Source organism: Schistosoma mansoni (assembly GCF_000237925.1).
Source record: "Schistosoma mansoni, WGS project CABG00000000 data, supercontig 0154, strain Puerto Rico, whole genome shotgun sequence".
Classification (NCBI taxonomy): Eukaryota; Metazoa; Platyhelminthes; class Trematoda; order Strigeidida; family Schistosomatidae; genus Schistosoma; species Schistosoma mansoni.
Genome location: NW_017386049.1, coordinates 649807 through 676471, shown reverse-complemented (window position 1 = coordinate 676471; position 26665 = coordinate 649807). Strand labels below are relative to the sequence as shown.

Below are 26665 nucleotides of genomic sequence, written 5' to 3'. Positions count from 1 at the left end.
CCCCAAAATGACCTTGAGGAGATCCACTTACTGGGATCTAAAGCGGCTTATAAATTAATGTGAGAAATCAGAATCAGGATATAGAGTAAGAAGTAAGGTTAAGGAATTAGAGTTAGGGTTCTCATCATGAAGTAACTTCAGTTGTAATGGTAAAATCCTACTTAGCCATATAGATGAATAAAAATTCATATCAAAATCCAATACTCGCCATCTTAAATGTGATTATTTCTTCCATAAATGATAGTCTCGCCCTAAAACTTAGTCATTGTTGATAAAATATGATTATCTTATGAATATCGTATATTGATCATTGGTTGACCTTTATAAGTTGAATAAAGGAAATAGAATATCTTATTAGTTAATTTATTCACATTGTTAGTCAAATTGTTTGTTTGCACTCCGTTACCTAGTTTAATCATTAATGGCTTTTGGAGAGAGGTTGACAGAAGACCTAACAATGACTCTTTCTTGAAATCGATTCGGCACCTACATAATTGATCCAATACATTGCTCAAATTGAATTAATAATGGGTAATGTACTTAGACAGTATGATGAGGTGATACTATTGAGAGTTAGATCCCTAGGTGTTATGTCCTATGCCCTTGTCAAATGCCACATGACTAAATCATCACTTAGAACACCGACTTGTATGACCGTAGCCCTGTGTCATACTAACGATGCGTCAACCAGCACGAGCAGCTTAGAGTCAACTCTGAGTCCTTATTGGCTCTTATTGCCTTGCCCTGGCTATGATTGACTGTTACTATGTTTTATCTATTTATCGTTACTTCATACGTTATCAGTTTTATTTTGACTGGTAAGACTAAGTCATTTGTATTGGTTATTCGAATCCCTCCATTGATATTATGGACTGCAGTTGATCAGTCTATCCTGGCATTATGTGCAGTCTTTGCGGATTACCTTGATATTACCATTAAGTTACATAAACCTATCAACGGAGTTAGTTAGTGGCCAGCAGTGGAATCTTGGACAAGCGTTTCGTCCTAATTGGTATTTGTCAGCTCAGTGTACTCCAATGCTTATGTAAGGGTCCGATTCCTGATGTAGTTATCAACATGGAGCTGCAGGTAAATTCAACTGGTGAGTCCCAAACAAGACGAAACATGTATGCTAAACTTCACTGCTAGTCTCTATCCAACTCTGCTTATAAAATAATAGGGTTCGGCATAGCCCTAACAATTGTATTCAGTTATTTTTCAAACTACTAGTGTTTTTCTGTTTTTCTTATCTAAAAACTTTAGTTATTTTGCCAGACCGTTCAATGGCGCAAATTTATCAACGCATACACAATTATTTGGATCAAATTTCAAATATTCCCAATTATCCTTTAGTAATTATATCGATTACAGGCGGTTCTCGGGATCGAATTGTAAGCATTCACTGTTTATATTAATTAACAATTACTGTCTATATATGTTGACAACGTTTACGTTTTTGAATTCTTTAACAAAAACCTATTTCAACACTAGACGTAAGTTTGTTGTGTATGCTACTTATATTGACAGATATAAGTAATATGTAACATCAATCAAAAGTTGAACGCCTAACATAAGTCAGTCACTTATTTAGTTATGATCAAAGTATCGTCTGGTACATATATAGACATCGGTTCAGGTTAATAAACTAATGAGGTATGGCTACTTGGTCCTACGTTGTAGATGGCTGACTGACTAAACCAAATTAGAGCAATAATTAGGTATGATAACATTTTATTGTGATTTGATAAGATACTTATCAAGTCGAGTTTTTGAAATCCTTTTGGAAGGTGGTTTATATTCAATAGAGAAAATTGTATTAACTTAAAGCACGATTTACAGACTTCACATTTGGAATGTTGGGGGCTTTTTTGGCCAGATTAAAATTTATGGACTTACCAATTCATCCAGCCATTTGGCTAAATAATGTTTTGGCATTTTAGATTATGTCAGTTCGTGATGAATAATCCTAAATCTAGTTCCCAACCATAATCATCAACTGAGAATCTTAATTCTAATTCCTCACATTGGTATATGACTCTCATTTAGTCCTAGTTATTAGGTGGCCACTCTCAAGGTCACCTTGGCGTCACTCAAAAGTCGTCCATAAATTATAGTCCTACCGCTTTTTTATTGAGCAAGTTAATTTTGATTCGAGAGGTTATTCGTAATCAAGATGAAGTTAGACATGAATGTGCGTTGATTCAAGTTGTTAACACCAACAAGGTGAAGAATAAAGCAATCGAAACAATTGTTACATTAATGATAAGAAGACAAACTAAACATCAAGCATATGATTCAACAGGATGGAATGAATAGATGATTTCGAGGGAAAACTGTGACTGAAGATCTTGGTTAAGATGCATCTGTTCCACTGTAACTGATTGTGAGCCATTTCATCTAAATTGTCAACCATTAATCTCTGTTTGGGGACCGTTTACTAGAAACAGAATAACTGATTCATAAATTTATTTATTATGCGGAACCCGCAGTACCTTTACTCTACTAGTTGCTACTGCTCATTGACAAGATTAGTATGATATTCTAGAGTTTCTATTGTGTAGCTAATTTTTTCGATATTCATTTATTTTTGGTTATTAAATGTCAAATTTACGATAGATGATTTATTCAACCGAGTTGGGCAATCGGGTGAAGTTTAAATTCACTTGGTATTGTTTACTTCAGTCTTCCCATTGATGTTTAGGACTGCAATTGATCAGTCTCTTATTTGCAGATGTGCATACTGTGCGAGTTGCCTCGGTATTGCCTTAATTCACAAGCATTATAAGCAGAAATGAATAGTGGCTAGCAGTGGAATCCAGGACGCGCGTTTCGTTCTATTTAAGACTCGTCAGCTAGATGTACTTGCATCTCAAAGTTGATGTTCACTCTGAGACTTGTGAATTAAGGCTATATCGAGGCAATGAGCACAGTACGCACATATGAAAATAAGAGACTGATCAATTGCATTCCTAAACATCAGTGGAAAGAGTCAAGTAAACAACACCAAGTGAATTTAAACTTCACCCTCATCGCACAAGCAAGTGGCTATCAGGACTCAGTAGCTGAGTGGATAAAGCGATGGCGTTTGAAACGAAGGGTGTTCGGTTCGAGTCCCAAAGTGAACATCAACTCTGAGGTACAGGTACATCCAGTTGACGATTCTCGAATAGGACGAAGCGCTAGTCCTGGATTCCACTGGCAGCTACTATCCATCTTTGCTTATAATGCTAAGAACTTTTACAAATTGTACCGTATACATTTTAGTAAGAACTTATCAAAATGATTTTCAAAATTTTTCTAGATGGAGATGATTAATTAAGAGAGATGAAATTTTTTCGCTGTACGTAAATTACTATTTTTAAGGTCATTTATGACTTAATTACGAATAGCTTGTGATTTATTGTAATCCTGTCACTGATGGATGTAATCTTGTGCGTTTTTAAGCCACAGAACAATACAATGTATAGAAAGTCTTCTATCTTCCTATTCCTCTTGACCGTTGGAGAGAGAAGGAGCTATGTGGACCAATAGGGGTTAGTATCTCTGCTTGTTGTTATAAGTCTTTTTTATTATCGTTTAATGTAAAGGTCATTCGTCTGGTTAGCATAAATCTAACTCTTTATTTAATAGACTATAATCTGTAACATACAGTCTTTAGGAGGTCTGTGTTTAGCCTGAAGATACTTTATATTTTATGGAGTCTGCGAAGTGGTTTGTACGGGAGAGTCTGGAAGAAAAAGGGTAACTCAACGATTCAGTAAACACACAGAATACACTTTCCTACGGTAATGCAGGAAATTGACAATGGTCAGTAATAATTAGAGGATAAAATATAAACTATCCAATAATAGAAACAAGAAATTGATAGCGTATGGTTTCAAATGCGTTACGAATCAAATAATCATATTTAGTTGGTAACGTATTAAGTTTTAATTTGTCAATAAGAACGTGTACATTACACCTACACATATATACACATACTGTAATTTTTATCTCTGTAGGTTCCTGATTTACTTGGGAATATTGATCAAGCTTATCCTGCTTTAAATTCACTCAGTTTATCCACATCTGCAATTCAGTATGTTTGGGCGTCTTGTGATCATCGATGTATTCTTTGGTAAGTTATATAAAATTCAATGTTTCAGCTAAGTTGACTGAGGTGTAATTGACACATTTATTGAATACAGGTTTTGTGTACTTAGCTTTGAAACATACTTTTTGATGCTGACGTTAGTGGGATTCGAACATTCAACCGAGTTAGAAGTTTGTTGTGATCCTTTTGTTGATTTCTGTACTTGATTTTGTTTATGCTGATGCGTTTGGCTGTTATTTATTGATGAAGTTGATTGGGTAGCCGTTCTTTTGATACATAGTCATCAGGTATTTTTCATTTTTCCTCGCTGCAAATGTGTCACAGTGTATCCTCACCCTCTTGAACAGAGTTTGTACGCAGTTGGTTTTATGAGCTCTTGAGTTGTTACTACTGTAGTTGAGAATTTGATCTGTATGGGTCGGCTTCCGATATACTTGAGTCTCCAGTTTTCTTGTGTCAGTTCTAGTGAATAATATATCCAAGAATGGTAGTTTGTTGTTCGATTCCTGTTCCATTATGTCATTGAAGTCGTTGTTGATCAGCCTGTAGGTGTTTTCCAGTTCATCCTTTTTGACGATGACGAATGTGTCGTCTACATAACGAATCCAAATTTTTGGTTTGATCACTGGTAAGATCGCGGTTTCTAGTTTCTGCATCACTGCTTCTGCGATAAGCCCTAATATTGATGATCCCATCGATGTTCCTTTCGTTTGTTCGTAGATTTTGTTGTTAAAATGAAAATATTTAAAACAATTAGTCCCTTTGATAAATTTCGATAATGCAATGAGAAGACGAAGTTTATCAGAATTATGTGATATATTAGCGCAATACATTTCGAACAATCTGATCACACATATACTTGTTAAGAACATTTTTATATGAAAATTAAAAGGTCAACTAGACAGGTTAAGGTAAGAAAATAAATAAAGTACACAAAAACAATGTGATGACTACTCTGGATAATAAATAAGCATTACCAGGGTAGGTTAAGGGTAAGAACAAATTGTTTTTGAACACATAAAGGGGGTTTCAATTTCCGTATAGCCAAGGCTTCAATAAACCTTAGTATACGTCCTTGAAGGCTTTTGTACAACACTACAAACGCTGATTTGATGTCAACCTTATGACCAGCTAAATGTTTCGCAATGGAGGAAGATGTTTGTCTATCCTGTGATCTTATTTGACCATTCGAATTCATTTGGTTCTGCAGCCATTTAGGTATGTGTTCCGCCACCCTTATTTGCAAATCACGATTGCTCCTCCCTATGTACGTGTTTCCGCACGTACATGTAAATTGGTATACACAATGGGATGTGACACAATCGCTTACGTGCTGTCTAGGTTTTTGGTGAAACATCGACCTTGTCTTTTCAATGATGACAAGTTGAGCTGCATAGAATGTCCTGTTTATGGCTAATTTTAGTCTCCGTCTCAACATGAGACTATTTGAGTCACTCCTAAATGGTAATGTAATATAAACTCGCTTTTTGGGTGCCAGAAGCGTCATAGGTCTAATCGTATTGCAACCCTTCCAGCGGTTTATGAACTTAAATGAATAACCATTATTCATTAACGTATTAGTTGAAAGCTTCGTTTCTGCTTCAATAGTATCACTAGTACAAATACGATTGATTCTATTGAATAAGCCCTTAATTAAACCATGATTAGACCTATGACGCTTCTGTAGCTATAAATAATTTCCCAAAATCAATAACTCTGTAGGTGTTCGACATTGGATGCTGATTACATTAGTTTTAGTGGACTTGTTTAGCTGAAGTCGCTCGGTCATGCATCCGTACCAGATCACGTTACAGCTCAGCGTGGGAAACATCTCCTACGATTATTAGCCAGATTAGATCAGTCACTTCTCGATATATTGATAACGCATCAAATATATCTTCCAACCTCTTCGCTTCTGACTTCTGATTTTAACTGGGTGGGCACGATTCGATTATAAAAGGTGTTACTGGTAAATAGTTGTCAAACTATCTTCAGTATGTTAGGACACAATAATCTTCCATTGCTTCCTATTTTTCAATGAACTGAAATCAGTCCATGATTGTAACTACTATTTAGTTATCGACCACTTTTTTATGTTTATTTCTTTATTTTACTTCTCTTTATGTGATTGATTATTTCTCTCATTGATTTTGTCTATCTCTTTATTTATTATAAAAAAGGGGAAAGAAAAAAACAAAACCGAAACAATTTTTTTTCATCTCTTTTTGTGATAGTTATCATTCGATAGTGTATTTTTTTTGTTCTCCATTATGATAGGTGTTTACAATTAATGTTGGTATTGAACAAAGGTTTACTTGTACATAATTCAGTGAGTTGTCTATTTTTTCTTTGCTCCATGTTTTCTCTCTCTCCCTCCCTCCCTCCCACTTTTTTTTTTCTCCTCCTTTTATGGATTGTTTCTAGGTTAAACTTGTTCACAAAGTTTGTGTTGTTGTTGTGTTGTACATGAGTATACATTTTTTATGAAAGTGAACAGTGTATATTATTATAAGTAACGGTATAATAAAAAAATGTATTGCCAATGCCTCAGCAATGCATAAAATGTTGATGCGACCCCCCCCTTTGATCCGGTTCTTTTGACTCTATAGATTACTTCCACTGAGTCGAAAGAGGAACTTAATTCACTGTTTATCCTCTAGGATCAAGCGAATCTGTTCCAATGACACAATAAATGTAGGACTTTTCATCTTCGACAGACCCTTATCAAAAACGGTTATCCACCTAGGTTCGTCGATTGCAACTTAACATCTAGACTTCATCAAGAAAAAAGCTTTGACAGTGCAAAAGAAAACTTTGTTTATGAATATGGAATTCAAAGGAGACACGGCTGCTGAAATCCTGAATAAATGAATTTCAAAATCGTTGAATAAAACTTTCTACACAGACAAGCTTCGAAACGTTTTCTCTAGCCGGCCTACCTTTCGGGGTGTGTGTTAGGGATAAGCTTTCGCTTTGGGCCATATCGATGTGTATCTATAAATTTACTTGCTCATGTGGGACACGTTACATAGGCCACACAAAGCGATCGCTTTCCAAACGCATCTCGGAACACTATCCGGCTTGGCTCCTAAAAGGAGAATGTAAAAAGATAACTAGTTCAATGCGAGAGCATTTAATCAACTGTGAACACATCGCTCCAAAAGACTCGTCTTTTACAGTAATCTATCCAGTCAAAGGAACCGGATCAAAGGGGGGTCGCATAAAAAAAATGTAAATTTTCTACTATTTGGAACTTATCTAGTGAATACACTTGATACTTTTTTAAGAACTGATATTCATACTGAGAGTTGAATCTAGTATCTTCAAACACCAACGTACTATTCATTAAGTTATTAAACTCAAGAGGTTATTAAGTTTATGCTTTTTAAGATTAACAGAAACATAATGCAATTAATTCTCTTTATTTAGAAACATAATGACTATTCATGTTCAGTGTGAATTTTAGATTTTAGTCCAAAGTACTTCTTTTTCAATTACCAATGAGTTATGAGGTAGGTAGTGACTAGAGATGTACATCAGATACTTCATTTATTTCAGTTGATTTGTAAATTTTACTAAGTACCTTTTACCTGACCTCAGGATAGTACATAGAAAGTGTTTTGAAAATAATTAACGTTGAATAATAGTATCGTATCGTAAAATGCCTCATTTCACCACCTTAGCCATCATACAGAGGAGACTGTTGTACATTATACTCGCCTCTGGACAATTTAATTGTTGTCATATCACTGTTTTCAAAGAAAAAAAAGTGAGTAAAATATTTGTGCCTAACTTTCTGAAGCATGAAAGTCAATCAGTCAATCACTGCGTAGAACTTCGTATGTACGTACATCAGTTCGAGTTGCTATACCACATTAGCACAGAGATACAGTTGTCGGTTCAAATCCCATAGTGGTAAAAGTAATAAAGATACAAGCAGTAATCCGAAAGATTCTGGTTTGAAGATGTTATTCAAGGAGTATAATACGGTGAAATAAATTTAATAAGAGAAAAAGATAGAGACATGAAGAATTCAGAAGATTCGAATTTGGGAGAACACAAAGAGTGGATGCACCTTCATCATTGTAAACGATTTTGAGCCATGTCATTCAAGATCTCTAACCATCGGTTGTTATCATCTCGCGAATCCCAACCAGGTAGTCTACACCTACCAACATGGCCCAGTCCACTTGTCAGTGACTTCATGGATTTATGCCACGTTTTGGTCTGGCCGCCCCTAGCTTTCTTCCAACCTACTCCTACACTATGGGACATTGCACATCGGGGCAGTCGGTGGTTGGGCATACGTAACACGTGTCCCAGCCATCTCAACTGATGAAGTTTCACTACTTCATCAATCGATTTGCCATGCTTACCTAGTACTCGTTTCCTAACAACTGCATTATTTACTTGGTCGTCCCAGGATATACAAGCAATGCTTTGAAGGCACCAACAGTATAAAAATGACGTTTCATTGAGCATGAAATGTCCCTGAGCTAATACGGGCTACTTGGTTGAGGTCAGTCTAACTTACTACTCCTACGGAAACGAAGTAGTTAAAGCTATTTGCTTGTAATGGATGCATGGGACCAATCTGTGCATGTTTATTCTATGAATGGATGGATGCTGAACTTGTATATTTCTAGTGAGTATGTAGCTCGGAATTCCAAAGAAAAAAACAGTAAATTGTCCTGTGGAATTTGGTGATAAATTATTACGTCCTTGGTCTGTCTACCTACTTCTATGTAGAGGATAACTTGTCTAAATCTAGACTAAGACCTTGACGCGATAAGCTGATTGGCTTAACTTTGAGGCTAGTATGCTTGAGTTCTAAATGAGATCAACTGCTTGGGGTAGAGAGAGAGCTAATTTATATCATGGATGAGGCAGTTACCCTCCAAAGACAATGGAAAATGGTTAGACATTAACACCGTTGAATACCAGTTCAATGGCCTAGAGGTTAGACGTTTACGTGGGAGACCAAAGGTCTGGGATTCGGATACCGCTTGTGGGTCCGTGGATGCAAACTGTTGAGTAGTCCCATACTAGGACGGAGCTGTCATCCAGTGCTTCCAGGTTTACAATGATGCTCTAACATTGATCGATTCATGATCTCAATCAAAAAGGAAAAGTTTTATATCAGATCACATGAAACCTTAATCGAAGATACTATGTGAATATGAGTTATATATTTATAACGATTTGACTCATCATTTTATTATACCAACCATTAAACATGATGGTTTCATCTTCAATATACAATTATCTACTTAATTTATTGTTTCCTGAATTAATTTCTTTATTTAAGTTCTTAATGGATGCATGTGTAGACTAATTTTTTAATGTTATGCATGGTCACTAAAAATTGGTCATAGTTTTGTTCTCTATTCATTCTTCATACGTATATAGTGTAAATGAATCATTGAGAATAGTTGACCTGGATTTCTCATTACTAACTGTACATTAATAAATGAATTCATAGTTTTCTTTTGAATTCAATACATGTATATATATGTAAACATCTAACATCTAGACCACTGAACTGGCATCTATCTGTGTTAATATCTAACAATGCGACTATCTTCCATCGTCTTTGGTGGGTAACCGTCTCACACCCAGTGTGAATCAGTTCCACTGGTCACGGCTTCTCACTAGAACTCTGAGAATAACTTCTCGAAGCTAATCACTAGTGAGCACATAATAATTGTCAGTAAGGTTTCGCGCGTGAGACTAAAGGTCCTGAGTTCTAGTTCCGAGTGAGGGATCACGGATGAATACTGTTGAGGAGTCCCATACTAGAACAATGTAGGTTCACTAAAATATACATACTTGTATATATAAGATGAACAACAGAAGTCATATTCATCAAAACGTCATCATAAATAGATAATCAAAGTGTGACACACTAGCTATTTATTCAATATACCAAATGGTAACATTTAGTATTGTTTGTTTGGCAAGTGGCTATTAGGACTCAGTAGCTGAGTAGATAACGCGATGGCGTTTGAAGCGAAAGGTACTGGGTTTGAGTCCCAGAGTGAACACCAACTCTGAGATGCAGGCACATCCAGCTGACGAGTCCCAAATAGGACGGAGTGATGCGCGTCCTGGATCCCACTACTAGCCACTATCCCATCTTTGCTTCCAAATGGTAACATGTTTACATAGAAACATGAAAAGTATTGGATTCAATTTGTGTCATAGTTATGTTGGTGCCCATTTCTCATAAAGAGTACAAAATTAGGCTAAGACAGTTGTTAAGTTCATTTTGATCTTCATTGGTTGAATTTGAAAAAAATCATTCCAATAGTAAGAAGAATTACATCGGGGTCTTGCTTTTTTTGTGGAATTCTTTACCATTGCTCCCATTCAACTTTATAAGAGATTGACTTTAAGATTTAAAGGTTTTGGAGTGAGGATTACACTTTTTAGTTATTGATTTGTAGTTTAATCGTCATCCAGTTTCGTTAATAAAATGATTATCTATAGCTCAGGTGAATCCTTTCACTGTTACTGAGTTCTCTAAGCTAGATTGCCAGCCAGCCAGTCACAACGTAGAACTTCGTGCGTACGTACATCAGTTCGAGTTGTCATACCATTGATTGAATTATGGAGCTTACATTGTCGTTTAATAAAGCATCATCAATTCCTACTTCATGTAGAAGTGAGCGTGTTTAATTATTCCATAAGTTTCATATCGAGTCGTTTTAGTGATCTTGTTTGTGATTGGTTTTCTTCGTGGGTTTTATTGTTTACATTTGTTCTGGCAATCATGTTGACTTTCTTTTTCTGTTAACCCTTGATCCTTTGATTAATTGAGCTCTTCCATATAGGTCCATAGATTGAATTTGTCAATGTGTCTTTTGGTTGCCAGTTGATGTCCCTATCATTTTTCTAGAGATACTCTAACAATCTTAGAGTTTCTTCATTTCAAAATTTCATTGTTTCCTCAATTGAATTCATATCCATGGTTGTCTGTATGGATCAGTACCACTAATAGCAGATCGTAACGTGTCACTGCTAATCTATTCTCATGTATGTGGTGGTGAAGGAGGTGTTAATTTTGTCCAATATTCAATCTGTTTGTTGATAAACTGTCTTACACTCGACTCAGTCAACTATAAAAATCACCGATTTGTGATTGATTTCCAGGAAACTAGTCTTTCGCTTCATTTAAAACAAGGAAATGCTTATTTTCATAGTTTACATCATTAACTAACTTTAATTAGATAACCATCATAAATCAAAAGTCACTGGATAGCCGTTCCAGATAGGACGAAAGACGCTTCTCGGATTCTGCTGTCAGCTGTTATTCCATAAAAACGTGTGACATCTTAAGGATGTCTAGACACTCCCCATAAGGTACATATATTCTAGCAAAGACTGATTAAAATTTAGTCAAGAATATCAAGAACGGGGTTATTCAGACTCCATCTTATATTGACGTTACATGTCTTCTATTTGATGACTCTAAAACTGTTTTATTATTATGAGATCTTCCAGAATTTCTAATAGTTTCAGTTTTATGCTTTTGTAGTGAACAAATCCATGATTACATTCAACCCTGATATAGATAGAAACATATTGGTCGTACTCATAGTCTTGTCTTTATGAGTTCCTTCCCTTGAATGATTGGTTTTACACACTAATTTCTGTGTTATATCTTATGTCATGAATCTCATGCAACATCGTATTTACCCGTTAGTGATTACATATCAATATTGTTGAGAATAGAAACATTGTCTTTCTTTCCCAAAGATACTTTTTCTAAAAAGATAGACCAGTAGTTAGTTTCTATTACATGTGATTAGACAACTTTATGATGTGAATGGCACCCGATTAGTTTTAAGTTACAACTCTCCCTACTAGTCCTAAAGGTCCTTAGTTCTATCAGGAGATCGTGAGTGTACGCATTGCTGATGAATCCCTTACTTACTTACTTACGCCTGTTACTCCCAATGGAGCATAGGCTGATGAATCCCACATTATGTCAAAATAGCTGTCCAGTATTTCTTCATTTGCAAATATCATCTACTCTGTCCTGTGAACTGGCAATTGAAGAATCTTCAAAAACTTCCTATTTCATGGAGACCATTAAAGGATCTCCCTAACAAAACTACTACTAACAATAGTAAATGATTCAATCTTATCATTGAATGTCCACTCTTTTTTTCTTCAGCTTTCTTCAGATCCTATTAGTCGGTTGAATGTATTTCGTAATCTACTTATTACAAGACCTTTGTTAACGCATACCATTCATCATGATCAGGATAATGATCAAGAATCCAATTTCAAATTGTCACAAACAATTTCATCATCAAATATGTTTTGGATTGATAAAACAAATCAAACAAATTCTATCATGAATTTTTATGTGGTAAGTATGGATTTTGTATATCATATATCTTTTAAAATTTATATACATCACTGACAAGTGGACTGAGCCATGTTGGTAGGTGTAGACTACCTGGTTGGGATTCGCGAGATGATAACAACCGATGGTTAGAGACCTTGAATGACATGGCTCAAAATCGTTTACAATGGTGAAGGTGCATCCACTCTTTGTGTTTTACCAAATTCGAATCTTCTGAATTATTCATGTCCCTATCCTTTTTCTCTTATTAAATTTATTTCACCGTATTATACTCCTTGAATAACATCTTCAAACCCTAATCATTCACATAATGCTTATACTCTTACTACTTCTACCACTATGGGATTTGAATCGACAACTGCATCTCTGTGTTAATGTGGTGTGGCAACTCGAACTGATGTACGTATGTACGAAGTTCTACGTTGTGACTGACTGACTGATATCAAACTAAAAAATTGAATTAAGAAACTCCTACCCGAAGTATGTGCTGGTGATGTCGTTCAGAAAGACGATGAAAGCTCCACGACCAAATCATCCAGCTTAGAGAACAAAACACCATCAAAAACGTAGTATTAATTTGTATTATACAGAATACTTAAACCTCTGGATTAGGCTTCTACATAGGTAATTGATATGACACTTATACACCTACTGGGCCAAATAATGAAAAAAAAGAACGATAACTTTATAACTAATTTGATTTTAACACTTTGTCACTTTGGCTTTTGCCAACTTACGTCACCTATGGCGAAGACGAGATATCCGTCTATCAATTAAGAGACGAGTATACTGCGCAGCAGTTCGCTCTGTTCTAATTTACAGCTGTGAAACATGGCCATTAAGAGTAGAAGATACTCGTACGTTACTAGCATTTGATCACAGATGCCTTATAATTATTGCTCGCATCTGCTGGGATAACCGGGTAAGTAATAGTGAGGTTAGACACAGGATATTAGGGAATGATGGTAAAACAGTCGATGAGGTGATGAATCTTCATCGACTGAGATGGTTGGGCCACGTGTTACGTATGCCTGAACACCGATTACCACGACGCTCTATGATGACTAGTATTGGGGATGGTTGGAAGAGAGTTAGGGGCGGCCAAACCAAAGCGTGTCATCAGAGCTTGAAGTCACTTACTTCTAGTCTGAGCCATGTTGGTAGATGCAGACTACCTGGTTGGGGTCCGCCTGACTATTGTAACCAATGGTTGGAGACTCTGTGTGACATGGCTCAGAATCGATCACAATGGCGTAGGTGTATACACTCTTTATCTTCCCTTATACATTGAGATTAAAATTGTTTCGTATCTGTCTTTCTTCCTGCACTATATCCTTATATACAACCTTTCTTTTATATATCACCACCGTTAAATTAACTACTTCTATGAATTCGGTGTTCATCTTTTGTTTTAATGAGGTGTATCAACTTGTACCGATGCATATATGTGTCTGGTCCTACCTTGTAGCTGATTGACTCATACTTTATTTTACGACTCAGGTCAACAGTTAAAGATTACACCTATTGATTTGACTGACTTTACAATTTGTTTTCACCTTACTAAATTACTAATTAGCATATAACATCGAGGTAGGTGATACATATGTTCCAACTACTTCGCTAAGTGAAGTATCATTGCTTTGTTGATCAACTTATCATTTAAATCTGTTGTCAATACCTTAAGTGCACATCATTACTCATTTGATGATTCCACTATTCTGTATTAATACTCGAGTATTTTCAGTTCACATTTTGCTTCTACATTGAAAGACTATATTTTATCGCCAAAAATTTAATAACAGACAACCTGTTGTTCAGTAAATTCATCTTTACATTCATAGTTGTGTGTAGCTGTTAGCTAACTGCTGTACATTTTATCAAAATAAATATTTAGAGTTTAATTCTACTAAAGATACCACCAGTATTGTAGTTTGACAACTATTTACCAGTAACACCTTTTATAATCGAATCGTGCCCACCCAGTTAAAATCAGAAGTCAGAAGCGAAGAGGTTGGAAGATATATTTGATGCGTTATCAATATATCGAGAAGTGACTGATCTAATCTGGCTAATAATCGTAGGAGATGTTTCCCACGCTGAGCTGTAACGTGATCTGGTACGGATGCATGACCGAGCGACTTCAGCTAAACAAGTCCACTAAAACTAATGTAATCAGCATCCAATGTCGAACACCTACAGAGTTATTGATTTTGGGAAATTATTTATACCTACACTACAACTCTATCTTTTACACTCTCAATAATAAATTTTACCATTTCCTTTTCTACATACATTTCACACATGATCAATAAAGCATGGGAATCATCCTATTTTTTTTTTCTCAAAATAGTCAATTAAACTACTGATGGTCAGACGAAAGGTCATAAGTAGTATTTATGACTCATTTAATTATGCGGATGATATAACAGAGTATAACATATCCAGGTCAATAAATAACAGATATAGCACTTTTTACTACAAAACTATGTAATACATTTCTGGTTAACTGACGATTGGTTTTTCAATATTAAGGGTTTTGTGAAGATTAAAGAATTTCCATAATGTAAATCATAATCTAACAATTTGGAAGTATTGAATGACCGATTTTTACCGAATGTGCGGTTATGGATGTACAATTCTAAGGAATCCTATACCAGGAAAAAACAGTTTTCATTACTGGTCTTGCTAGTATCAGATTGTGATTTATCCTATTCATATTCTATATTCTTCAAAAAACCCTATACTTCTGACTAGTGACTAGCTTCAAGATAGAACTCATGGTATCCTAGTGAGAAGGCGTAATCAGTGTAGTTCAACCATGTGGAATATGAGACAGTTACCTACGACAGGTAATGAAAGATGGTTGTGGATTATCGTGAACCGAGTGAAATTAGACATTAACACCGTTAGATCTTAGGTCAAGTAGTCTAGGGGTTAAGAGTTCACGCATAAGCCTGAAGGTCTTACCGCTTGTGACAGATTCGTGGATGAACACTGCTGTTAAATACCATACTAGGACGAAGTTGTTGTTTAGTTCTTTCAGGTATTCAATAGTGGTCTATTTATTTATTTTATTTGAACACATAAATATTGGTACAAGGAAGCATCAGATACATATGCCCCCTCAAAAATCTCATTTGATTTGTGTGAGGGTTGTGATACTGCCCAGGTGCCCAAACCGAAGCAGTGGTCTAGTTAAGATGAGTTTGTAATATAATGACAATTTTCTTTATTGGTAAATGTTTACAGAATAATTTACCAACTACTGTAAATACATTAATCTTATCTACCGATAAAAACAATTCTGAACTTGTTTACCTTTTTTCTTTCATACCAAAATGAAGAAGGTATATGACTTCTAGAAATATCTACCATTATTGCTATTGAAAGACGTATTGGTGTTTTTATCATAAAAAAAAACAGTTACCTTAGTTACTGAACACATCTACTAATCTTTCTTTTCTATAATAGTAATCGACTACGTTTGTGATACACTTTCAAAGAATAAATTAAATAGATTTATCAATGAGAATCTTACCGAAAAAGAAAGGTCATAAGGTGGTGACTGGTTAATAGTCATCTATTATTATTTTGTTCATTTAATGTGTTATATCGTGTGTGTGCATATGTGTACCCTGTTTGATATATGAAGTGATGATCCCCGCCTATTAGAGAGGAGTGAATTATCGATCAGAGCAACGATACCCGAAAGCCGTACGAGCAGTCTAGAGTACTCATCGGTCCTGCTTTCTGCCTAACCCAGCCAGTTAAGTCCAGAACATCAATAACAGCCTCTGCAAGATGAATCATTACTACTCTCAGACATACTGGGTTGATATAACAAACAAACTGACCACATCATACCATAAAATAGAAAATAACATTTGTACAAGTTTTGGTCAAATGTGGTTGTGAATGTGGGGAGCAGTAATTAATAGACTGGGTATAACTCAAGAATGGTAAATCGTATAATAATAGTCTATAGATCAAAATATAGCTTATAATAAGAGGAATACGAATATGAATAGTTTAGTTACTTAATAATTATACAATAGGAAATATACATATCACATTGGTCCATAAATATTTCTCAAAGGGTACCATTCATAAATCTCCACGGGATATAACATAATGAGTAAACATTAATGCATTGGTGATTGTATTGAAATATTTGAATTTTCTCTCATTATATCTTTATAGCCTTATAATGGTCTGTTAGTTAAATTTGGCCCATTTTTCATCAATCCAGAACAACATATTCTGATCTTGGCCAGTCATGTAAGTTATGTAATTATACGATTATTGTAGTGATTTAAGTTTTATGTAAAATGTATCAAGAATTTATGCGATAAGTTCAGCTTATAGTTTGTGCTCGTTATAGTTTGATCTCATTTTCAGTATCATTGAAAACCAGATACTACTGGGAAGCTGTTTTGTTCTAGTGTAAGAGTTACCATAATCTCATCAAGGATCGCACTCAAGGCCTTCAGGTCTTTTGATAAACACTTAGCCATTGGAACTACTGAATCGGCTTTCAGTGGTATATGCCTTAAACTTTATTTCATTTGCAATATATTATGACGATCATCTAATGCGATTGGTCAGGCTATATATATAAGCACTGTTCTGAAGTTTCATACCAGGATAATGTGACTGTTCATTTCTCCCTGGTTTTCAATAGGGATCCCCAACTGAGGTCAGTCTGTTAATAATACAACTGAAAGATTTTATTAAGTGTTGTTATATTTCCAGATCTAGAATTCAATACGTAGATTTTGTTTTATTCAGTGGACTTCATCCCTGATAAAGGTCTGTTTTTGATTAAAATCTGCTGAACGGTTCGCATTTCTAGACGTTATGCACCATGTTAATTATCTTTAAAATGAGTATTGACTCATCATATATGACTGGGTATTTTTTCAGTTAGTGATTAAAATCATTGGTCACTGGTGAATAATAACAATTTTGTCTTGGTTTTCTATCTCTGTATTGTACTGCTGTTACTCTACACAGACTTGAACCCAGGAGTTTTGTGTTTCATAGATAAACTGTTAAGCTAATGAAGTCGTTGACTAGGCAATCGTTGGAAATAAAAAATTGAATGATTCTTTATTTGGAAGGGGGTTTTGTGGAGATTTTAGTAGTTTAATATAGTTGAGATCATTGGACAGAAACATTTATTTATTTTAACCTTCCTTTTTTCGAACCGTTAATTTATAGGTCTAATCTACCACACAGTAGTAACCTGTTGTCCAAATTTCTTTATCTATGATAGAGATTATTTGAATGTAACCGCTTAACCTAATGATACTTAGTAAATATTTGTTTTATATTTCGAAAGTTAAAGCAGGTGGTTTTCTTAGGGGGCCACATCCGGAGCCTTTGACCTAAAGGTCTAATCCACAAGGCAGTGGAGCATCGTGAGGAAATGCAGTCCCATGGTAGACGGTGACCAACGATTGGCTCATACGCCATTTGTTCCCTCAGGATTCTGGAGCCCATGTGCACCATCGGTTTGGAATCAGGGTTTTCCAACTCACCTAGGTGGACCCTCCATGTCCACCAACCCGGTTAAAATGCCGGACATTCTCTTTTCATCCTCTTAGTTTCGTAAACAACGCCCATGGTGCTAGAAGGCAGTGAGTAGGATTTCCCTGTCAGAGGCTACATACGCGTGGCCATGTGATAACATTTGGAGAGGGAGAGCGGACTCCCCCCACTCTCGGCCGTACCATGACATTTGGGGACATATCAACAGTTTTTATAACACCCAAGACTTTACTAGTCATTGAATCCTTCAAGACTGAGAAGCAATAAACAAGTTAGTATACAGGGGATCTTTATTTTCAACTTTAGTTAATTGGTTATGTATTAATAAAATCAGCTAGTCAATCACTTAATGATGTGAAATATACTCAAATTAAATAAATGTTCACAAACCTCTTAACTTTTCAGGTACCGGAAGACTGGCTTCATTTGTGCATTAAAACAAATCACACAAGTAATAAACATTGGTAAGTAGTTATAAGTTTATTTTATGCACAGAAATTAACTGTTGTCATTTTCACAGTTGAAATCATGAGTTTATTTAAGCTAGAACGCCAATTGAAAACCGGGAAACATTGGACACCCGTTTAGTCCTGGTATGAAAGTTCTCAGCAGTGCGCATCCACGATCTTGTGTCCGGGATTCAAACTCAGGACCTTCGGTTGTTATAATCTTAGAATTTGTTTTTACACGTTAGGGCATGCGATACCATGAGTTACTAACTAGTTTTACGTAGCTTAATTGCATACACGAAATAGGTTTTTAGTGAAATATACCAAGTGAAATATATCTAGAGAACAAAGTATTATTCTGGACAGTTGTTTAATCCTAGTTTAAAGTATATATGAAGTACCGATTCATGCTGATTACCAATGATTGAACCCACTATCTTCAGTTCTCACAGAGAACGCTTAGCATTTGGACCACTAAGTTAGCAATTAATGATTTATATTTCTAGCTTTAATCGATTCACTGTAATACTTGATCATTATCCGCTTGTTTCACAGTTGGACTAGGTCATTCATTAAAGTTATGATTTTCTTATTGTTAGCTAAAATGACATGCATGATTGAAAGTACTCTATGACCTCGAAAGCAATTCATCGTTTCTAGTTGATTCTTTAGTATTCTTTAGTTTAGCCAATATCTATCTATGATCTTTTCAATCAATTGTTCTACTTCTTTTCAATCATAGTGATTATTTTGTTCCAATCCCATCATCATTTGTCACTTTGTTACCGAATCCATTAACTGGAAAATCAATTGCAGCTGGTTTAATTACATTATCAATGTTACAAAAATTACATATGTTTCACAACTTATCACTACTACTTACAAATCAAGATAGTATGGATAATTTAAAATTGTATTTAGTAGTTTCAACGGGTATAAATCCATTTTGGGATAATGTGAGTTATATTTTGATCGGTTTTGTTTATTTTCCTTTTAAAACATTCCTATACGAGCGTGTGTCTTAAAAATGTAGGGTAATGTTATAACTTTTGCCCCTGTCAATTATCATGTGACAAAATTGCTAATCAGAATACCGACTTCTATGACTTTGTCCCTATGCTAAACCAATAATACGCTGACAAGCACAAGCAGCCTTGTCAGTCAGTCAGTCACAACGTAGAACTTTGTACGTACGTACATCAGTTCGATTTGCCACACCACATTAACATAGAGATGAAGTTGTCGATTCAAATCCCATAGTGGTAGAAGTAGTAAGAGTATAAGCATTATGTGAATGATTAGGGTTTGAAGATGTTATTTAAAGAGTATAATACAGTGAAATAAATTTGGGAAGAGAAAAATGATAGAGACATGAAGAATTCAGAAGATTAGAATTTAGTGGAATACAAAGAGTGGATGCACCTTCACCATTGCAAACGATTTTCGGCCATGTCATTCAAGGTCTCTAACCATCGATTGCTATCATCTCGCGAATCCCAACCAGATAGTCTACACCTACCAACATGAATCAGTCCAATTGTCAGTGACTTCACGGATTTGTGCCACGTTTTCGTCTGGCCGCCAAAACGGGACAAGCAGCCTTGAGTAAACACTGAATCCTTATTGCTCCTCGGTATAGTAGCTTCTCTCCTAACCCAGCCCGTTTAGTACAGAACACAAATATCAGTGTTTGCTGTATGAATTGCATATTTCAGACGTACGTAGTTTATATACAGACATACTTGACCATATCACACAATAAAATGAAAAATGAAAATCATTCATGATCAAGCCAAAAGTGACTGTGATTATGAGAGACTGTAACTAATAAATTGGGAATAAGTTAAGAATGGTAAATCGTATAATAGTAACCAGCAGGTCAAATGACAGCTTATGATAAAAGAAATATGAATATATATAATCTAGTAACTTAATAATCATTATATATATAATAACAGTCTGTAAATAGTTCCCGGAATTCGCCCATCAATTAATCTCCATCGGATGCAACAAATGACCTGGAAAGTTTATCAAACATTATCTTAAGAAGTTGGGTAAAATACTGAAACTGCTTTGCGCAGTCTGTGTTTAAAAAGAAGTTTTCAGAGATCTTTGATAAAACATTGGTTTATGTACCACATCGTGATTGAATAATTACCGATTTTATTATTAATTGAGCATATTTCTAGAAGCTTCTAAGATATTTAGGTTATGCATAATGCAATAAACCCGGAATTTCGGAATCTAAACTAACTGCAGAAGTAAAGATTCCTTTTTTTACACTTTCCACTATATGTCTTCAGTGTAGGTTAAAGCGTAGATTTCTAGGGATCTAGGAAGTAGTTAAAATACCTGTATCAAACTTTCTAATTGTGGGCTTAATAGACAACTGATGAAGTATTATTTTTTAGACCGAAACCGAAATGCGCCCAAATTTGATTTATACATTTTCCATCTGTTGAAACCGAAATAAAGTATTTGAGACTTGAAAATAATGATTACATGTTAACTGATTCAACTAATCACTATTTTATTATTCTGCATATCTCTTATGGTTTATTGGCGATACCTTTATTCTATGTATATGAAATACATTTGAAATTTAAAGAGAACTTATCTTTAGTCTAGCATGTGATGTAACTCAAATTATATTGTTGTATACTTTATTCGATTAGTAGCCCCCAAATGCCCTGCTACGGCCGAGAGTAGGGAGAGTCCGCTCTCCCTCTCCAAATGCTCTCACATAGCCACGCGTTTATAGCCTCTACCAGGAAGTCCTACTCACTGCCTTCTCGTGGCATTAATGTTGTTTACGAAATTGAGAGGATGAAAAGTGAATGTTCGGCACTTTAACCGGGTTGGTGGACACGGAAAGTCCACCTAGGAGAGTTGGAAAATCCTCATTCCAAACTAATGTTGCACATGGGCTCCAGAATCCTGAGGGAACAAATTGCATATGAATCAATCATTGGTCACCGTCTACCATGGGACTGCATCTCCTTACGATGCTCCACTGACTTGTGGATCAGACTTTTAGGTCGAATGATCCGGATGTGGCCCCCTAAGTGTTATAACGTATGGACTCGTAATATATATGAACGTGCAATTAGAGAAGGAGCGAATTTATTGATCGGACGCAAATGATACTTGAAATCGTACGAGCAGTCTTCAGTGCGTATCGGCCCTGCTTTCTGCCTAACCCAGCCCATTAAGTCCAGAACACAAATAACAGCCTCGGCAATATGAATCATTATTCACAAGCATACTGGGTTTATATACTAACCAAACAGACCACATTATACCGAAAAATAGAAAAATAACATTTGTACAATAATTGGCCAATATGGCTGTGGATAGAGGGAAAGTAATCAATAATAATAGTTCAAAGGTCAAAATAAAGGTTATGATAAGAGGAACACGAATACGATTAGGTCAGTTATTTAACAACTATACAATAGGAAATAGGCATATTACATTTGTCCATAAATAGACCTCAGATTTACCATTCATAATTCACCAGGGGATATAACACTAAGAAAATCACCTGCTTCGGCTTCGTCACCTGAGCAGTATCACATGTGTATCTGGCACCCGTTTGTATTAATATTTATGTATTTAAATAAATAAATAAAAAAAATTCGATTAGTAATCACTGCTTATCAGATATTCGAAATTGTTAGTTAGTTTAGTGCTAATACCATTGTTTTCTTTAAAACTAGACACTATGACAATTAACTACTGATCAATTTTAGTGGCCCTAAATCTAAATCCATTTGGATCGTATGAATAATTGTTATTGAAATATACATGTCATTAATCCTCATATGTAATCATCGACTTAAATCGCGTTAATGTATAACCGAATTAAATAAGTCAAATATGAGAATGGATTTCGAATACAATCGTTGATCTGGACAGAAGATCAAACAAAATCGAAGCGAAACGAAATGATGCTAAATGGAGAAAGCGTGTGAGCTAACTCAATTTAACCAAGCGTTACTCAATATTTTATAGTCAGACAAAAAATAAGTTACAGATATTAGATGAGTAACATAAGAAATGCACACATACATATACAGTTACATAAAACAGTGAAGGTTGTTAAGCGTATAATGAACAAGGTGAAAATGTGGCTAGTGAAGAAGAATGAATAAATCGATCTATCCGAAAGCTTGAATAAGTTATGCGGGTTTGATATGGCACCCGGCACTGCAATTTAACGGATTAGTTTATGTGTCCACCAGATTATGAATCTAATGTTAAAAGTCATTAGTAATCTTAAATGGGGTCATTATACTTTTATTAAACTATTGAGTCGATGAAATTGAAACACTGTTTATGTATTATACAACTGTAAGTCATGCGTATAATGAGTATAATACTATGAAAGTCTTAGAACAGAACGTAACAACTGTTCACTTTAACATGGTATTCAATGGTTTTAAGAATGCTTTCATATATGTAAACAGACTAAACGTTACATTTTGCATGTATATATATCACTTACAAATCTAGATAACTTATTGAAATAGTCCCCCAAATGCCCTGGTACGGCCGAGAGTAGGGAGAGTCCGCTCTCCCTCTCCAAATGCTCTCACATGGCCACGCGTATATAGCCTCTACCAGGGAAGTCCTACTCACTGCCTTCTCGTGGCGGGGGTGTTGTTTGCGAAATTAAGAGGATAAAAAGCAAATTTCCGGGGCTTTAACCGGGCCAGTGGACACGGAAAGTCCACCTAGGTGAGTTGGAAAACCCTGATTCCAAATCAATGGTAGACATGGTCTCCCGTATCCGGAAGGAACAATTGGCGTATGAATCAATTGTTGGTCACTGTCTACCATGGGACTGCATCTCCTCACGATGCTCCACTGCCTTGTGGATTAGACCTTTAGGTCAAAGGCTCCGGATGTGGCCCCCTAAGAAAACCACCTGCTTCAGTTTGAGGACATGGGTAGTGTCACAGCTCTCACACAAATTAAATGAGATTTGTGAGGCGCATATGTATTCGGTACTCCCTTTGTACCAATATTTATGTGTTCAAATAAATAAATAAAATGGAAATAATCTATTTAATTGTTATATATACTTACATTTTGTTACAGGCTGTAAATGTACACTGGTTATTTACGTATTTTGTGTGCGTGTATGTGTATATGTAAGTACATGGGTGTTTGTGTGAATCGTGAGGGTTTTTGTCTCAACAAAAAGGTGTAAAACATATTGTACATTACCTAGTCCAAATTTAACTATCAAAAACATAATGATCTTTCAATTCACTTATTATTATTTGTTTGAATCTTTCCATTGATGTTTAGGACTGCAACTGGTAAGTTTCTAATTGGCATATGTGCATACTGTACGTATTGCCTCGATATAGCCTGAATTCACAAGCATTGTAAGCTAAGATGGCTATTAGGACTCAGTAGCTGAGTGGATAACGTGATGGCGTTTGAAGCAAAAGGTACTGGGTGGTCGAGTCCCAGAGTAAACATCAACTCTGAGATGCAAGTACATCCATCTGACGAGTCCCAAATAGGACGGAGTGATGCGCGTCCCGGATTCCACTACTAGCCACTATCCATCTTTGCTTATAATGATATTTCATTTAATCTCATTCTTGTGATTTAATTGTATAACTTTTTAGAAGTAGCAATTTCCATTTCATTGTGAAATGATGCGGACACTAACAAGTGTATCGAACTAATTCTTTTCTTATCTCCAATATGATGGTTGATTTTAATGTAGAGAAGTGTGTGTTTAAAAATTAAAACTTTAACCCGTTCGACATGTTTAACAAGGTCTTTTGTTCTAACATTTAACTTGAAGTTGATATAGCTAGCATCATTTTAACACATCTCCTCAATGGATATTCTGTAACAATGTTCAATGCTATTAAGACATTTGTTTGTCATCCAGCTCTATCTTGATTCAATCAATCTAGGATAAGTGGGAATATCATTAAAACGCATGGCGATTTTTGGCTTTTTTCCAACTAATTTTTTCATTAAATCGTTGGATTCATGAGTCAATTGAAGCCAGACCACCATGAAAAACCTGGAAGCACTGGACGACCATTTCGTCCTAGTATGGGACTCCTCAGCAGTGCGCATTCACCACCCTGCTCCAAGAGATTCGAACTCAGGACCTATCGGTCTCGCACGCGAACGCTTAACGTCTAGATCACTGAACCGGCATCCAACAATGTTAATGTCTAATCAATTCACGAAATCGCGCCACCGTCCACCATTGTCTTCAGTGAGTTACTATCTCACAACAGATCTGGTTGAACTCCACTGGTCACGGCTTTGCATCCCATTTTTAAAATTATTTCATTCCGTTTCGTTCAATTAAATGATAAGTTTTAAATTAGTGATAATTGGTTAATTATTTCTTAAAATTGTTATAAAATATAAGTACTTGTCGACAAAGCACCTTTTCTTAAAATTATGGACGTTAATAACGTGCAAAGTATAAGCTCTATCGTTTTTCACGTTGTCACTGACATGGATAACGCATTCTTGAATACATTGCATCTGGTAGCGTTTCAACCACTTGGACTGTTAAAGAGTGTCATCAGGACTTATTAAAGGGCGACATACTGTCATTATACAGTGCACGATTCTCATTTACATAAAGATCACAAGTCGTATATTAAATCTGTATGTTAGAGAAATGACCATAAAACACCTAGCAGATACTCACAGACGATTAGACGAAGGAGGTAATTTGAATAGTGTTATTATACTGTTCATGAAGGACCTCTGTCAGCACTCAATGTCCAGCCTTTATCTATTGTAAGTTTATTGAAGGTCACTGAACTGTTGTTCCTGGGAATGTGGATCACAATCATGTGTGCAAATCCTTGAGGTACGATAATAATTCTTGGATGCGTAGGTTAACGGACGTGGAATTTGAAGCAGATTGTGTGACATATGCAATATTTATCAGCCACCAAATGAAACTGCCAGTGGAATCACTTGGACTTTTATCGCTTCGATGCAATGTTTCATTTGTTTTGTGCCTGGGACCCACAACCACTATTCTATGAATTCTATTGTCTTATTTGCGGTGTGATAACGAAATAATATTGACTCCATTGTTCAGGACAATCGAAAATGTCAAAAGACCGAGTAAAGGCCCGTTTTAGGGCCACGCACAATTTGATCGAAATCGTAGTTTTTTAATTCGTTACAACTTGTATCCTACTTATCTTATCCGTTTTTTTAAAATGACAGTTCCACCATCATTGCCTTCAACATGAATTCTTAGGGAAGTAGTTTAACAATTTAATCTGATGTGTTTTGTATCACTTCGGTTGGAAATTCATTAGCCCATGTGTTCTTCAAGCATGAAAGCATAAGCAAATGTTTATTATCTACACTAAAGCCCATTTGTATTAGTGTTTTTTGATAGCCACGTGTTACGTACGCCTGAACACCGATTACCACGACACTTAATGCTGACTAGTATTAGTGATGCTTGGAAGAGAGTTAGGGGCGGCCAAACCAAAACGTGGCATCAGTGCTTGAAGTCACTAACGTCTAGTCTGAGCCATGTTGGGAGATGCAGACTACTTGGTTGGGGTCCGCTTGACTATTGTACTCAACGGTTGGAGACTCTGTGTGACATAGTTCAGAATCGATCACAATGGCGTAGGTGTGTACACTCTCTTTCTTCCCTTAAACATTGATATTAAAATTGCCTCATAACTTTCTTCCTTCCTATACTATATCCTTATATACAATCTTTCTTATATATATTACCACCACTAAATTAACTACTTCTATGAATTCGGTGTTCATGTTGTTGTGCTAATGAATTATGGCAACTTGGACCGATGCATGTGTACCTGGTCTTACATTGTAGCTGACTGATTATCTTAAGCATATGACATTATGTTAACTATGAATTAAATGAACTAATCATGATAGTAAGCAGAGATGGATAGTGGCTAGCAGTGGAATCCAGGACGCGCGTTTCGTCCTAATTGGGACTCGTCAGTTGGATGTACCTGCATCTCAGAGTTGATGTTCACTCTGGGACTCGAACCCAGTACCTTTTGCTTCAAATGCCATCGCGTTATCTATTCAGCTACTGAGTCCTGATAGCCACTTGCTTGTGCAATGGGGTGAAGTTTAAATTCACTTGGTATTATTTGTTTGAATCTTTCCATTGATGTTTAGGACTGGAATAGATCA

General features: G+C 35.8%; 1 protein-coding gene across 1 annotated transcript in view; it reads left to right on the top strand.

Moving 5' to 3' along the window:
- The window catches only part of Smp_175320 (gpi inositol deacylase pgap1, putative), a gene marked incomplete at both ends in the record, with an annotated part of 56986 nt that overhangs the window by 16855 nt on the left and 13466 nt on the right, over positions 1-26665 (top strand). The window contains 6 exons of the mRNA XM_018798487.1: positions 1264-1391; positions 4002-4117; positions 6371-6422; positions 12273-12470; positions 18423-18481; positions 19209-19422. Of these exons, the coding sequence (XP_018646716.1) occupies positions 1264-1391; positions 4002-4117; positions 6371-6422; positions 12273-12470; positions 18423-18481; positions 19209-19422 (767 nt within the window). The remainder of the gene's footprint in view (positions 1-1263; positions 1392-4001; positions 4118-6370; positions 6423-12272; positions 12471-18422; positions 18482-19208; positions 19423-26665) is intronic.